Source organism: Rosa rugosa, chromosome 2, assembly GCF_958449725.1.
Source record: "Rosa rugosa chromosome 2, drRosRugo1.1, whole genome shotgun sequence".
In the NCBI taxonomy this organism is placed as follows: domain Eukaryota; kingdom Viridiplantae; phylum Streptophyta; class Magnoliopsida; order Rosales; family Rosaceae; genus Rosa; species Rosa rugosa.
Window position 1 is genome coordinate 51,477,322 of NC_084821.1, and position 16,309 is coordinate 51,493,630.

The 16,309-nt window shown below is 42.6% G+C and overlaps 2 protein-coding genes across 2 annotated transcripts; both read left to right on the forward strand.

Annotated features, from left to right (window-relative positions):
- The first annotated feature begins 6,371 nt into the window (after positions 1–6,371).
- Positions 6,372–10,246, forward strand: LOC133728106 (homogentisate 1,2-dioxygenase). Its single transcript, XM_062155513.1, has 8 exons — positions 6,372–7,024; positions 7,118–7,197; positions 7,719–7,886; positions 8,037–8,212; positions 8,459–8,528; positions 8,650–8,804; positions 9,208–9,291; positions 9,650–10,246. Exons 1-8 carry the CDS (start codon positions 6,573–6,575, stop codon positions 9,863–9,865), a joined length of 1,401 nt encoding a protein of 466 aa, XP_062011497.1. The 5' UTR covers positions 6,372–6,572; the 3' UTR covers positions 9,866–10,246.
- A 2,336-nt stretch (positions 10,247–12,582) lies between these two features.
- LOC133728107 (basic leucine zipper 34-like) lies at positions 12,583–15,333 on the forward strand. The gene is made up of 4 exons (XM_062155514.1): positions 12,583–13,635; positions 13,765–13,855; positions 13,948–14,074; positions 14,498–15,333. Exons 1-4 carry the CDS (start codon positions 12,995–12,997, stop codon positions 14,701–14,703), a joined length of 1,065 nt encoding a protein of 354 aa, XP_062011498.1. The 5' UTR covers positions 12,583–12,994; the 3' UTR covers positions 14,704–15,333.
- The last annotated feature ends 976 nt before the right edge of the window (positions 15,334–16,309 follow it).

Here is a 16,309-nt window from a genome sequence, read left to right on the forward strand (position 1 = left end):
TTCGGCCTGAGTGGCCCGTTCTCTGAGATGGGCCAGGTTGCGGCCCATTTCTTCAGAAGCAGCCAGAGGTTCATCGAGTTGGGCTTCTTCTGTAGCAATCACGTTTTCAACAAAGGCTAAACCGGTATGGAGGTCCTCGATCCGAAGTTTGAAGTCGGACCTTTGGATTTGTAGTTCCCGCAGGCGGTTGGTTCGCTCATTTAAAATACCGCGAGAGATGTCCATTTCTCGAGAGAGGCTATTCAAAGCCTCTCGAGTGTCGTGAGCCTGGGCGTTCGCGGCCGGTTGACGTTGGCGGGCCTCACCAAGTTCATTCAGCAGATCGTCAATGGCACTAAATTGCTGCAGGGTCAATGCCTTCTCCTGGCAAAGATACCTTAGGGCTTCCAAGACTCGCGAGAGGATGTCAGTCTCCAATACCTGAGGACCCAGATGTTCGTGAAGCACCATTTTAGCCTCATCCACAGCGGAAGGAGGAGTTACCTCTAACACCCTCATCAATCTCTCGAATCTGGTAGGAGGCGGCGGAGGCGCCACAGGATCACGAACCACCAATGCAAAAGGGTGGACAGCTTCCTCAGTTTCTTCATCTTCAATAGGTTGGTCTGTCCCTTCAGCCGCGGGAGAATCTGGAAACTCAACTCGCGGCTCACCATGGGCAAGTGGAGCAGATTCAAGCACAGGGCCCTTGGCTTCGACGGTTGTCTCATTTATTCGCAAGACTTGGGGGGCACCACCACCGTCAGTATCATTTTTCATCTCTTGGGCGACTGTCCGACCGATAGGACCCTCAACGTTTGTAGCCACCTCCTCGGTACAAACAGAATCCTGGTTAGATTCAGAAATGTCAGAGAGTGGGGTTGGATCAAAAGGGAAATGGAAAGCATTGGCCAACAGTGGCTTACCTCTCGAGTTGTCGGGTCAATATCTGGTACGTGGTCACCAAGAGGAAGAGGCCTCACTTCATTCACCTCTTGGACCTTTAGTGCAGCGAGAATCTCTGTCGTCATCAGTTCCTCATAAGCGGCAGAATCCTCAGAGTGGCTTTCCACACTTTCATGCTCCGAGGAGTCGTCATCGGAGATCGTTATTAGAGTGGTAGGACCTTGCAGATGCTCTGTAGATGTGGGAGACGGAAGAGGCGCCACGGGGTTAGTTGATGCTTGAACTAGCGAGAGAGTTGGCTTTTCTGCAGTGGCTGAGGGTCCAGCCTCGCTCAGGCGAGAGGGATTAGTGGTCCTTTGACGGACCTGTCAAAAGATACATAGTGAAGATCCTGCCCAGATTCTAAAATTTAAAAAGGATAAGACGGGGTCGGAGTTTACCAATCGCATTCCCAGAGGTTCGTCATCTTCAAAACTCTCTTCGACGAATTGAGCTCGATCGCGTTTGCAAGCAAAGACAGCAGTGGCCTGTACGAGAAAAGAGTCATAACTCAAAAAGGGGGGAAGCACCAAATATACAAGTTTGGGATCATTCTTAACTAAATTACCTCAGCGGGATCTTCATCATGCGAAGACTCTCCCTCAGAATTCTCCTCTGCTATTGCCTTTTGTTTCCCCGCCTGAACAGAGGCTATCCTGCTCCAGGTAGTTTGCTGCAAAACACACTCAGGAATAAGAGCGAGAAAATCAACACAAGAAAAAAGAATGGTGAAGAAAGACAAAAACTTACTGTTGCCCTAGGCTCGTGGATTTGTATCCCTGGACGCGATGAGCGAGAAGGTAAAATAGGTCGCGGGGGTTGTGCTGCAGGGTTGGAGAAGCGCTCAAGAATCTTGCGGTCCTCCGGACCAGGACTACTCATGCCACGAAAGATCAGGACGAAGAGTTCGTCATGTGGCAGGTCCCAACAGTTCACGGACACTTCTTTCCACCAATCAGCATAATCATCGTCGACATCGTTGAGGGGGTACAGCGCTCTGACCCAAGGGGGAATCACTATCAAAGTAAACTGACTCTGAAAGGGGGCAGACCCAGGTGGGGATAATCTCCGCCAAGAGGTGTAGTAATTGGCAGAATCAACCAGAGGCCAGGGTACCAACTGGGCTAACCCAAATTGGCGAGCAAAATGGTTAGGGGCATAGAGCTCATAACTTACGCGTTCAGTGGCAAGACGAATATCCAAGCAGGAGATGGCGCGACGAAAGGTCAGGAAGGCTATTTCGCTATGATCCCGTCCACTGGGCAGAAAGCCATCATCAAGGGGAGGAGGGAATCGCCTAGAAAGGACTATTTTTGGGTCCCGCATCTCTCCCAGCAAGTACAAGTAAATAAAACACTCGGAGTAGGGTGGAGCTCGATACCTTACGTTGCGGCAAAGCCAGTTCCCCAAAAGGGAATCAACTGGAGGTTCCTTTGGAATATCACCGCGACGGAAGAGAGGGAAATAAATCTGCAGCCAAAAGGCAAGGATCCAGAAGGGGCCACTAATTTCGGTATCAAATGGGCGCATTACGACTCTATAAAGGGAGCGATATAACGCACCCAATACAGGTTGCCCAAGGCCAACGCAAATACCATTGTAGAGAGCAGTGGCCAGAGAATTCCAAGGTCCAGTAGGTTTGTTGGAAGAAGTGCAAAAGATAAATTTGCAAAGCCAGAATTCCAGGAATGCGATACCTCCTGTATGGTCACGCCGAGTGCAGTAATATTCGCGCCAGGATGGGTAGGATCTGCTGTGATGCCCTCGACCAGCCATATCCATTCTCAAAGAAAATTGAGTGCCATCAAACTGACCATGCACATAGGGGTCAAAGTCAATGGGCAACCCCGTGATGGTAAGAACATCCAGCAGAGTTATGCTCATCTGCCCAAACCGGAAATCGAATGTATTGCTGGAGGTGTTCCAGAAGCAAAGAGCGGCAGCTAGCGGTGCAGGGCTAGTATTATTGGGAAGACAGAAGCATAGATCGATGGTTTGGGTGATACCCACCGCATCCCATCGGGCCAAATCTCTCGCTCGGACCTCCTGATACCAAATATTTTCCTTGGGAGCGACGGTAGGCCAGTAGCCCACTCTCCTCCTTGGTCCCCAACTGCTAAAATCACCAGGCACCTGCCGAAGAGCCGCTATGGGACGGCGGATGGGAAGCCCATAATAGGCCATAGCATCATCTGGCAAACGATCGCGAGGTGTGGGACCCAGACTCGCTTGACTATCACCGCCACCAAAGCCCATCAGTCGACTTCTCTCCTCTCCGTTCTGACTTCTACATCGAACACTCATGTTAGTTCGCCAGGCGAATGCTGCTTTCTCAGTGATTTCATCTGCCTGATCGATAACGAATGGTTTCTTGGATGCCATTTCTAGGTCGCAAGGAATACTTCTCCAATACGCTTTGATTTATAGCTCAAATATGTTTGGAGATTAATTTATTAGCTGGGCCAGTGAGTGGCCCTAGTTGATAATTAATGAGTCATTATTCCATCTTGAGAATCGCATCTAAGGCGACAGTGAAGATACTTCTCCAATACGCTTTGATTTATAGCTCAAATATGTTTGGAGATTAATTTATTAGCTGGGCCAGTGAGTGGCCCTAGTTGATAATTAATGAGTCATTATTCCATCTTGAGAATCGCATCTAAGGCGACAGTAAAGATATTCCACCTTTTCCTACCACCGCAGGGCCAGCATAGTGGCCTGATGTTTTTTAAAACATGATTAAAACCGATGCGGTTTTAGATGCTAAAGTTGCAGCAAAATATGGTGGTTTCAATTGGTCACACGTCATGATGACGATAGCCATGATCCAATCATCCTCTTTGGCATAAGACTCGCGAAGGATTAAATGAAAGCAAACAGTTTGCTATTTTGCATCTTATTTCGCCAAGTACTATAGGCCTTGATCTAGCCAGGAAAGCGGCTCCAACACCTACATTTGAAAAAATCAACAGAGAGCCAGCAAACAAGGTAGATACTTGTTGCTATACACATGGCGAAGCTACCACCAAGGAAGAGAAGGATCCTCATTCGCGATCAAAAGCAGTCTCCTTCGCATGGGGGGCACGCTAAAGTTTTGATTGCCTACAACCTGCCCAAGTTTCGCTAGATCCATGGGGGGCAATAAAGTTGGCAAAGGAAGCGTCAGTTCATGCCAAAGGCAATTCAGTAGTGGCATTCAAGCTTTATGGCCTATTTAGAGGCCTATATGGAAACAGTCAAGCCAATACAAGTGGCTTTGGAACAACGACTTTGAAGCAACGACATTATAAGAGTAGTGTTGATTCAAGACCTCTTTAGTCAAGACGAGGACCTTTGACTTCGAGGTCTGGGGGGCAATGTTTGGACCCAAAATGAACATTTTGGCCTGACAAGGCACGTCTTGGAGAAATTGAGCCAATATCAATGGCTCAAGCTATATATTGTCGACAAGCTCGAAATATATATTTAGAGGCTAAATAAAGCCTACTATGGAAGTATGACAAGTCAACTTTAGCATATTTTCCTACTTCGGCTAGGAAAAACCGAGCTAGACAAGGAAGGAGGGGTGACAGACTAACCAAATGAAATCGAAATGTGCTAAAACTTTCCAGATCCATTCTAGACAGCCCAAGGATCATTTCTTATGAAGAGTGCAAGAGCTTTTTTTGAGTGGAAGGCCTTCAAACAATCAGCCCAATTTTCTACAGAAGCAAAACTGGAAAACTGGACCTGTAAGAGGTCCAGCAGCATTTTCGGCCCAACCACATGGAAGAAAGCTCTGAAATTTGGTCAGCATGATCTAGATTCATAGTGGAACATTTTTTATGAAGACATCATGGCCAGAATCTGAATTTCTGATGGAGATATACATGAAGGAATAAAGGAGCCGAAAGTGCTTCCTTATCTCCCAAATTCATCATTCCTATTAGTGCTCCACCTCCCTTATCTCCCAAATTCATCATTCCTATTAGTGCTCCACCTACACCTCCACCTCCCTTATCTCCAATTAGTGCTCCACTTTCATTTGTTTAATGCCAAAGTAGTTGGCATGGTAGCCTATAAATAGAGGTTACATTGAAACACAATTCACACATTCACAACACAACATCAAAACATCTCTAAGATGATCTAAGTTCTCTCTAGAGCAACCTCTCTAAGAGCAACTTCTCTCCTTCTCTTTCTCTTACCGGTGATCACACTCCTAGTCCTAGTATTCTCAGAAGCCGACTTTCAGTGCCACCAAACCCTCTGTCAACGTGCTTCGGTCCTAGTCTCCTCGGGAGCCGACGGTAGTGTCGCGACCACAACGGTTACAGAACCAGCCAAGCAAGGGTAACGCCCTAGCAACCCAGCCAAGCTAAAGTCACGCTTTAGCAAGATCTCAACAGTTCCCGGTGATGTCGCTCTGCTCGATCTGCAATATTGAGTATCGATTGTGTTAACAAGAAGAAACTTCAGCAAAGTCCTCACCACGAGGCAGAAAGAATCCCACGACGAGGTTGGTGCTCTCCTCGTCCACAATTGCTTGAAAGAAGTCAGGTCAAGGGACACCCCCGACGACCGCACCCGAACGGTGCTGGCACGCCCGCGCAAGAAAAGAGACTGTTGACCAGCTGCAGCAAAATTGGAGCCAAACAGGATATATTCAAATGGTCCAAAAGATCCTAGAATAGTTCAGATCACACGACCCGTTTCTCTACCTCGCGCAACACCGATCTACCCCGGTGGTAACTTTTGACGCTTACCACATACCGGCATCGGAGTGACTGCGTTCCATTTATCTTGAAGGCGTCTACGTCTTCCTATATTTGGTTTTTCCAAAAGGCGAAAGGTGGAGTCGATTCAAATCCCGAAAAATTTTGGTACTTCCTTCGATTTTCATAAGTTTTCCGGCGACTTCGGTCACCGATGATGATAAATGACGTAAGAAAGTTAATCTCCTCGCCGATCGAGTTCTACATCTTGATATAATTGGAATTCAGTTTTGGTTGAGTTTTGAAGATGGGTGATTTGGGTAGAATTTGGCCAAATCGTTATTCGTAGTGGTGGCTTTGGTTCTCTGGGCTACTTTCAATCTATTATCTATAACTCATGCCTTTGAATGCATCTTGACATCCGGTTGAATTGTGAAGTTGATGGAATTGGATGAGGGCAATATAAGTAAAGTCAAGCAAGTTGTCTCAACTTCTGAAATCCAACAGTTCTGAAAGCACCACTTCAGCAACTTGTAGACTGTGCCAGGGAAGTGGGAGATTCTGATTATAATTGATGATTGTTGTTTTACCAAATTACCAAAAAAATAACTCTAGCAATTTAAATTGAGAAATAAGTTGTTTAATCCACAATCACCCCTCCCGGACCAAACTGGGCCTAATTAAAACTCATTAGCCCCAAGAACAAAGGCAAATGTTTGAGTGCAGGGCCAGTCAATATCAAGAAATTGATTGCAAGATCCACGAGTAATTTTTCTGTAGCTCTTACTTGAAGAAAAACTCCAAAAATCAGTGACAGAGTCATGGAGTCTAGCCAAGACTCTCCCACACGGCTCTCTAACCGATAACCATGTCACGTCATCCCCAACTCTCCTTTCCCAACCCGCATACTTGTAAGAACTAACAAACAGGCACAGTCCCCAATCCCAACCCGCAATGGATCAGCAACCGATCGCCGCCAAAACCAACGGCTCAGATTCCTCCTCCTCCTCCGACCTCCCCTACCAGTCCGGCTTCCACAACCACTTCTCCTCCGAAGCTCTCCCCGGCGCTCTCCCCCCCGGCCAGAGCAACCCCCTCCTCTGCCCCTACGGCCTCTACGCCGAGCAACTCTCCGGCACCTCCTTCACCTCCCCCCGCAAGCTCAACCTCCGCACCTGGCTCTACCGCGTCAAGCCCTCCGTCACTCACGAGCCCTTCCAGCCGCTCCGGCCCATCCACGGGAGGCTCGTCAGCGAGTTCAACGACTCCAACAGCTCCACCACTCCGACTCAGCTGAGGTGGAAGCCGGTGGAGATTCCGGAGACGCCGACCGACTTTGTGCAGGGGTTGTACACCGTGTGCGGAGCTGGGAGCTCGTTCCTCCGCCATGGCTTTGCTATTCACATGTAATTGGTATTCTATGCTTCGCTGCTCGAGAAAATTAACTTCATATGCTTTTGCTGATAATTGATATCTGGTTTGGGTTTGATTATGTGTAGGTACACTGCGAACAAGTCGATGGATGATCGTGCCTTTTGCAATGCCGATGGAGATTTCTTGATAGTCCCCCAATTAGGAAGTAAGTAATTGATGATAAGTTGATAAGTTATTGATTTTTTTCTTTCTTTCTTTGATTATTTGGTGTATAAGCTTTGATGTATGATTCTGACACACCGATTCAAATGCATTCGCAATCTTGTTATCGAATTTCTGGGTTTGTCGATTTAAAGTTTAGTGCTTTGAGTGTATTTGGAAACTGCAATAGTTGATAGTTGTAATTCTTTCACTGAATTTGACTTGTGTACTGGTGTAGTGATCAAAGGTGTTCTCTTTTGTATTCTTAGATAATGATTAATGATACATTGCAACTCTTAAAAAAATTCTTTCAGCATTTCAGCGCTTATGTTCTGGATGTGGGAGACTTAATTGATGGCTATGTAACATGACTTTGGTATAGATTCATCTGCGCTTCTGAGTCTCACAATTTATTAGGACTGGAGCTTAGATAGGGAAGTAGCTAGATAATTTTAATTGGTTGTTCAGTAGAAAGAAATGACTCAAATGCATTTTTTGACATTGCCTTCTGTTCTGGTTGTGTAGGGCTCTGGATCACTACAGAATGCGGGAGATTGCTAGTTTCTCCTGGTGAAATTGCTGTATTACCTCAAGGATTTAGATTTGCAGTAGATCTTCCTGATGGCCCTTCACGAGGTTATGTAGCTGAGGTTTTTGGCACCCATTTTCAACTCCCTGATCTTGGCCCAATAGGTAGGTGCCTCATGTTTCTTTCTCCTTTTTTCAGTGATTACATGTGAAGAAAAAGGTAGAATAATTGATCTCAAATCATGTAACGTTCGTACTATATTAAGTGTTTTCATGACCTGTAGGCAGTGAAAATGTAATTTTGATTACATGTAGGAGCTAATGGCCTTGCTGCTCCAAGGGATTTTCTTGTTCCCACAGCATGGTTTGAAAAAACTACCCGTCCAGGCTACATCATTATACAAAAATTTGGTGGAGAACTTTTTACTGCAAAGCAGGATTTCTCTCCATTCAATGTAGTTGCTTGGCATGGTAATTATGCTCCATATAAGGTGAGTGAGATTTTTGTTTTCCATATGTCTAGGTTTGTTGGTCTTTTCTTGTAATTATAATATTTTGACTGTGTTTATTTAGTTTTTTTTTTTTTTTAAATTGTGTTCAGTTGTTCTTTTTGACTGCATGTGTTCAATTGTTTATTTCAGCATAAAATGCAAATCCAATGTTATGTCTAAATAGGAAGGTTTTATCCACTCTCATGCGATCTAATTTGTTAAAGAAAAAAAATTATTTGCTTGCAGTATGATCTGACGAAGTTCTGCCCATTCAACACAGTCTTGTTTGATCATGGTGATCCTTCTGTAAATACAGGTATATAGACTGTGGAACTTCTTTCTTTCCCCCTAAATATTCATTTCTTTTATAACCTGGTGGATTGTTTTCAAAAATCTGTGTTCATTGCCTTGACTGATCTTGTACAATTATGGTGCAGTATTGACAGCACCAACTGATAAACCTGGTGTTGCATTGCTGGATTTTGCCATTTTCCCTCCTCGATGGTTGGTTGCTGAGCATACATTCCGACCTCCATACTACCATCGTAATTGTATGAGTGAATTTATGGGACTCATTTACGGTGGATATGAGGTAATATCGTGAACATGTTTTGACTACGACGCTTTTTTATATATATATATATATATATATATATATATTTTTAAGTTATTGTTCAGGCATGAATGAGCCAACTTGTGCATTTAGCATTAGGAAAATGAAAAAGAAAAATAATCTGGTATTAGATTAAGTGCAGGGAGACCAACTAAAGCTGCATCAGAAATTGAAAATGTTTAATTAATGAACAGAACTCGAGAGTCCTCTTTTTTTTTTTTTTAGTCTATGTTAATCTAGACAATAGATAGTCATTAGGTGGATAAGTTTTCTGTGTAAAAGGATCGTATCAAGTCCCTAGCTGATAGCTCCAGTAATATGTTTAGGGTCCAATCAATTATTCAGCCCAAAAAAAAAATTGATATGTATTCTTGTACCACAGGCAAAAGCAGATGGGTTTCTTCCAGGTGGTGCAAGCCTCCATAGCTGCATGACTCCCCATGGTCCTGATACGAAGACATATGAGGTATACCTGTCTAGAGCAACAGAAAAATAATTTCTTTGCTCCTTTCCATTTTCTTTTCCTTGTCTATCCTCAGTTTCAATCCACAGTATTCACTATCGATGCCAAAACAATGGAACATTGCATGCTTTATTCTTTTGGTAATACACAGACAAATAAAACTATCTCATCACGTGTTTGTTTAGTGATTTTAAAGAAAACATTGATGTTTATAGTGTTCCTGTAACTGATATGGGTGACTATTTCTTCATTGTTCTGCTTGTTAATAGTTGACTGGCTTTTCAGCTGTTTAGTTGGAGAACACCCTCAAGTGCTCAATGATCGATCCTTATTTAACACTATCACCTGATTGCAATTGCAGGCTACCATTTCACGCGGAAATGATGTAGGACCACAAAAAATAAGTGATACTATGGCATTTATGTTCGAATCGTGTTTAGTCCCCCGAATTTGCTCATGGGCTCTTGAGTCTCCCTTTGTAGATCATGACTATTACCAGTGCTGGATCGGACTAAGATCACACTTCACAGGCACAGGGGCAGATGCTAAAGATGGAGATATCCAGAATGGTCAGTAAAAGGGATTGAAGTGGAGTGCCATGGCTCATATGGGCAGGATGAAACTCTACTAGATACAAAGAGTGTAATTAAAATGTTTCGAAGAAAAAAAATTAAAGAGTGTAATTAAAAACATAAACCAACTAGCTACAGTGTACATAATAGAATAATATGAGCGTTGTACAAACTGCAGCCAAATCAGCTATGAAGGCCATGTATATGTGTACCTACTTCTGTATTAAGGAAGTCTGTTGAAACTGTATTTCAATGTGGGGATTATATCTTGTTTAGGATCAGCTCAATCATGTTCATACCTTCCGGATTTTTGATGTCACTTAAAGTAGTGTACATCTTGTGTTAGTGTTACTATTGTCATCTATCTTATCCAAGCTCTTCTACCAGTTACCGTTGCTATCGTTTCTTATTTGCAGAGTTTCAATTTTGACTGCTACAAGAGGGCTGTGGTATTTGCACTTCCACAAAGTTTTCATCATTTCATGTACTCCCGACACTTTCAACAAACCTTTGGCTCTTTTCTTAAATGATAGAACTGTCATCTTCATCTTCTTCAATCATGTAGCTCACCAAAGGAAAGTAACATTTTGCCTCGAACGAGAACAGAGCTTCAATGATCAAACTGGCATGGCATCCCCTCCAAGAAGATCAAATCATTGACAATGCTTACCCCAAAGGGGCATCACCTCCCTTTCTTTTTCAGTGTGTTCTTTATTGTTGTATTTACGCGTTCTCTTTTTGAGCCATTTTGTTATATCAAATATTTCTAACAAATAAAAAATACCCAATATTTTTTCCTTTTAATTCTGGAAATTAGAAAACAGAGAGGACCCTCTTTTCTCCTCCCACGTGCAATAATGCTTCACATTCATAAACTGCAGACTGCAGACTGCAGAGTCCTTCCCCTCCCTCCTTTTCCTGTACGGTATACATCATCAACAGTTTTTTGGGATCCAAAAACTAAAATTAAAAGCTGGGACAGAGAGATATTATTGTTATTTAGGATTTTAGGGCATTCTTTTCAGTTCTTGAACCCTAAAGCACTGCACATGCAAACCACTAATCAACATTTATTCGTCATAACTTATAATCATATACAATTTAATCATGGAATAAGAGCATCCTTCTCTTCTCAAGCAAGACATTTTCTATGTCATTGAGTTGGGGTGATGATCTAGCCCTACAAGCCATTGATACGTTTGACTTTCCGAAATTGAGTAATTGACCGACGGGGAAGGGCTTAGATTATGACCATTTTTCAAGTGGTGGGGAGTATTAAATCAATTTGTGCCTATAGATTGGGTTCACATCAATGTGACAAAAACCTTTTAGGAGGAGGAAGTACATAACATGCCTCCTAACTTTTCCTCTAATCATTATTAGCGTCTCCTTAAGGACTTTGATTAAACAAAACAAACATAACTGCCAAGTGCCAACATAAGATAGTGGAAGATACCAAGAAATGTGTGTGTATATCTATTGGAGGAGGAGCAAAAGGGCGACACTCAAACCCTCTCCCCATGTGAGATTGATTTGGGGACAAAGCAAACAAAGGTGGGGTCTTACTAGCAATTCAGTAATTCACATGGGAGGAGGAGGACATGATTCTTACAAGCTCTCTTGCCTTCCCTTTCACAGCTCATCATCCTCTCTATAAATCCTACGTCCTTCCTTCCACTATGCACTACTATATTTATATAACCAATTGGAATTTCTCCTATGTACGCATGCCACACCAAAATACTTGTATATACAATATTGTTTGAAAGTCATTATCATTTAAAGATCTTGATGTAAATACGATAAATGTAGGTTGTGTGGAAGTCGGTTGATGAGTCTTAGTGTCTTACCACCTAATTTTTATTGGTTTACACATAATTATCAAGATTTTATCAAGACTCTTGTGGCTTTCAACATTTGTACATGTTGAGACATTTGACATAGAATCGTTGATGAAAGATTTTATGCAACATATTCATAGGCGCAAAATGGGTCAAGTTGTAAAATGTAAATTGAGCAACTTTCAATCCCCGTATGAGATGTAATAATTCAACATGTCGCATCTACTTTACAAATATTAAATGATGCTCTAAACCCTTTTATCTTAATATGTTGTTGTGTTAAGATAAGTATTTCTCTTAATCGAGCTGAGATTGCATACATGTGTGTACCATTGAATTAACGGTTGTGGATATATATATATGCCATATTCGTTCGATAGAGCAACAATCAACAATGTAAAGAATTATCACATCAGATGCTGGTTGTCAATGCTCTAAAGTATGACAATACAATAAATTCCGTTGTATTCTCAAAATATGTTGTACTCTAAAATTGTCTACCGTCAATTAAGAAAAAGAATCAAACTTAACGATAAAATATACCCAAAGAATATATCATATTCCGAAACATCATACAAAATTCACCTAGAATTAGAACAAATTAGTGAAATTACATGTGTCATGAGTACATGTGCGAAAAGGCTGATGCCCTACATATATGATATATCCAAACAATCCAATGTATTGTAGAAGTGAACCATACAGGATATAATGGGGTGAGGAATGGCCAGAAGAGGGTCACCTCGGCACGTGGAGACTCTGATTCCCTCCCCCCCCCCCAGTTAATAAACAAAACTCACACACACAGCCAGTGGCTCTCATAGACTTTCCAGCTTCTCTTCTCTTCAATGCTCCTTCATCCTCCCCCCAGCTGTTGCTAGCTGTCTCCCCTCCCCTCCCCCCATGTGACCCACCCCTCCAAAACCTCTGGGCTTAAAAAAATCCCCCAAAAATCCAAATCAGAAAGAGAGAAAGAAAAGGAGTGTCTGCAACTAAATATGCCTCCGGTAGTACTCATTGCCATGATTATGTCTTCTGCAAACCCATTGTACTCTTTTTATTAATATCTCCACCTCCATCTCTCTCTCTCTCTCTCTCTCCACTTCTCCAGTGATTTTATTAGCAGAGTCCCCAAGATCGTTGCAGTTGTTGCCTTGTTGGGGTTGGTTAATTGGGTTCCTTCCTTTTTTTTGTTTTTTGAGTGGTTTAGTTTTCTCTCTCTAATAATCCACAAAGCTAGGCACAAACACCCATCCTCTCTATATTTGGGAGGGTATAACATTGCGAGAGAACATGGCGCAATTACCTCCTAAAATACCCAGCATGACTCAGAACTGGGCGCCATTCCCCCACCACAGAATAATGCCCTCAATGGCCAACTTCCTCCCCTCCTCCGCCGCCGTCAACCACCCTCCCTCCCCCCCTCACACCCAGCAGCAGCAACAGTCCTCTTCGTGTTGGATGGACGAGTTCCTAGACTTCTCCTCCGCCCGGCGCGGGGCCCACCGGCGGTCGGCCAGCGACTCCATCGCGTTCCTGGAGTCGCCGCTGAATGTGCTCGACGAGGAGTGCGGGAGGAACCCCACCGTCCACGGCGCCAACAACATCGGCGCGTCGTTCGACCGCCTCGACGACGAGCAGCTCATGTCCATGTTCTCCGACGACGTCGCCGTCCCCCCGACCGTCACCTCGTCGTCGAACCCCTCCACGCCGTCCGACCAGAACAGCAACAACGACGAGATTCACGAGAACGTGAACAACAACAATGTCAATCACCGGCCGTTGATGCATCTCACGATCGACGGCCAGCAGCAGCAGCAGCAGCCGAAGAGCGAGCCCGGCGAGGGCGAGAGCGAGTGCGATCCCAGCGACCCGCATTCTCAGTCCCATGCGCCACTGCCGACCTCCCCCGCCGATCCCAAGAGGGTAAAAAGGTAATCTCTCATGCATGAACGAAAATCTGGCTAATTATTATTAATCCATGCACATTCCAGATCTGTCCGTGGGTTATTATTAATTTACTAATTACCCAGATATATTGTTCTTGGTTTGTGACTAATTAGAATCTTGGCGAATCGGCAATCGGCCCAGCGGTCCAGAGTGAGAAAGCTGCAGTACATATCGGAGCTCGAACGCAGCGTCACATCATTGCAGGTAGGGGAGGGGGGGATCAATAAGTTGTTTCTTTCGTATTCAATAAGAAAAGTTTATTTGGTTTGGTGAATAATTAATTTGGTTTAATGAAGTCGGAGGTGTCGGCGCTTTCACCGAGGGTTGCGTTTCTAGATCACCAGAGGTTGATTCTCAATGTGGATAACAGTGCTCTCAAGCAAAGGATTGCTGCTCTGGCTCAAGATAAGCTCTTCAAAGATGGTAAGACATTCAGTAAACTTCACTATATAAACATGTATATATGCAATTTTGATTTGTCTAGTTTTTAGAAGAATGGATGCATGGAAATTCTTGAATCAAGACTAACGATACCTTATCAAATGCGTAGTCAGATGATGTGTTATGTTAAAATTAGAGTATCAATATCGCTATCTGAAATAAACGTTAATCAAGTGAATGTTTCTAAAACAAACTCATTCATTTATTAAATTTAAAGGAAGGGCTTTCCTAGTCCACCTTCTAATCCCAACAATAGGCAGCATATTATTTTGTGTAATATATATTATCATTACTTTTCCTTGATAAATTATTTTTTTGTTAGATCAAGAAGATGGATAAGACTAAATGATTTGTATTAAAATCCCAAGACATAATATTGATTGTTTTTTACTCTGGTTGTTGCAGCTCATCAAGAGGCATTAAAGAAGGAAATAGAGAGATTAAGGCAGGTTTATCAGCACCAAACCCTAAAGAAGATGGGGAACAATGGCAATAACAACAACCAAAACGCCGCCGCAGCTCCACCGCAACAGCAGCAAGCACACCACCACAACCCGGCGGACATCATGCTCTGTACGGATCACAAGGAGCAGCAGCAGATTATGAATTGAATGAAAGAAAGAAAGAAGAAGAAATATCATAATTAACCAAGCAAAAGCGTTTCAGTTTTTAATCTTTTTGTTTTCTTTAGGGGGCTAACTCGGTCCTTTTCATTCATTCACGTGATGTGTGTTCCCCACTAGGTGTGGGACCCCTGACAAGGTTTTGTGCGATCGGATTGGTGGGTGAGGAAGGCTGGTGACAGCGACACGTGGAGCGCTTGGATAGGGTGCTGAAATCATTTTATTAATTTTCAGTAAAATCAATTCTTTGTTTTGTTGGGGAAGGGAGGAGGTTGGCCACGTGGCTTTTGGTTTCTGTTTTTTTTTTTTTTTTTTTTTTTTTTTCAGATTAATTTTTTGGAGGGACGGTGGGGTTATTATTGTCTTTTAAATTCGTTCTTTGGAATTGGATGGGGGAAGAGACTCAACTATTCAGTGGGACGAATTGAAGAAGAATGTGTCAGGTCATGTTCTAAGTCAGGTCTGTGATTGTTTTATCTTTAGTTTCTTTCTTTACCCCTTGGGAGTTGGGACCAATAATGTGCTACACTTGTTTTTGTTGTTTGATTCTTTTGGAAAGAAATGTAAAAATTTATAACATTTTAACATGCATCTTCGAATTGGTAATCCTACCGATAAGTGATATGTTGTACATGGTTAGTGATATTTCAAGTTCAATTGCGGTTTCAGTACACGACTTATTCAGTTTTCATTCACACCAACAATAGAGGAAGATCTGAACTTGAAACTTCTTTGAACATTTGAAAATAAATACGATATTTGGCCTACTTTGTTAATTGAGATAGACAACACACTAAAAATAGTTCTTTTCAAGAAATAGTAATATAACAAAGATACCGTTGCAAATTTAAGATGAGAAAATTTACAATAGGAGCAAAATCAGTACAACAATCTGGGCAGAATGTATCACATTGAACAACTTCATGAATTAGAGATTAAAAATAAGAAAAGAAAGAAAGCTAGCCAGGTAGAAAGTTCCTAACATAGCAAAACCAAAGCAAGTCTTAAAAATCCACAGCTACAGAAAACGAATACAAGATTACAAGAGCCTTCAACAAATTTAACTGCTCCCATTTCATATATGGACATAGATGAATGCATGATGTTAACATTTGCGCTTTAGCAAGATGCAGGATTGCTCATAACTTATGTAGATCAAGCATGCAACCGTTAATCAAAGAATGCATGTGGGTTAGACTAAAAGACCAGGCAATGAACATTGAACATTGAGATAGAGAAACATAGAAAATTGGAACTTTTAACTTTTAAGTAATATTTATCCTCACAATTCGGTTATATGCCTATTCATATGTATTAGGGATTTGTTTATGGTACAGATCTGCATAGTATGCAGATTGATAGAGTAGCCACATGCATGGCACATGGGGACAAATATGCAAAGACTAACTGGAATCTACCGGTTTCGTACTGTAACTAGAGTTTATTTGGATAATACCCTTATGTAGATAATCAAAATATTCTCAGAAAAGAACTAGCCTTCAACATGTCACAATTTCATGTAACGACATTCTGTCTAAGTGATTATAATTGGGCGGAATCACTAAGAACAGTAAGGTGTTGTTAAAAATTAAAA

Excerpts from the sequence above, each read along its gene's own strand:
- LOC133728106 (XM_062155513.1), top strand. The coding sequence starts at position 6,573 with ATGGATCAGCAACCGATCGCCGCCAAAACCAACGGCTCAGATTCCTCC. Across the intron at positions 7,025-7,117 it reads CATGGCTTTGCTATTCACAT|GTACACTGCGAACAAGTCGA; the intron begins GTAATTGGTATT and ends GATTATGTGTAG. Across the intron at positions 9,292-9,649 it reads CTGATACGAAGACATATGAG|GCTACCATTTCACGCGGAAA; the intron begins GTATACCTGTCT and ends TTGCAATTGCAG.
- LOC133728107 (XM_062155514.1), top strand. The coding sequence starts at position 12,995 with ATGGCGCAATTACCTCCTAAAATACCCAGCATGACTCAGAACTGGGCG. Across the intron at positions 13,636-13,764 it reads GATCCCAAGAGGGTAAAAAG|AATCTTGGCGAATCGGCAAT; the intron begins GTAATCTCTCAT and ends GTGACTAATTAG. Across the intron at positions 14,075-14,497 it reads AGATAAGCTCTTCAAAGATG|CTCATCAAGAGGCATTAAAG; the intron begins GTAAGACATTCA and ends TGGTTGTTGCAG.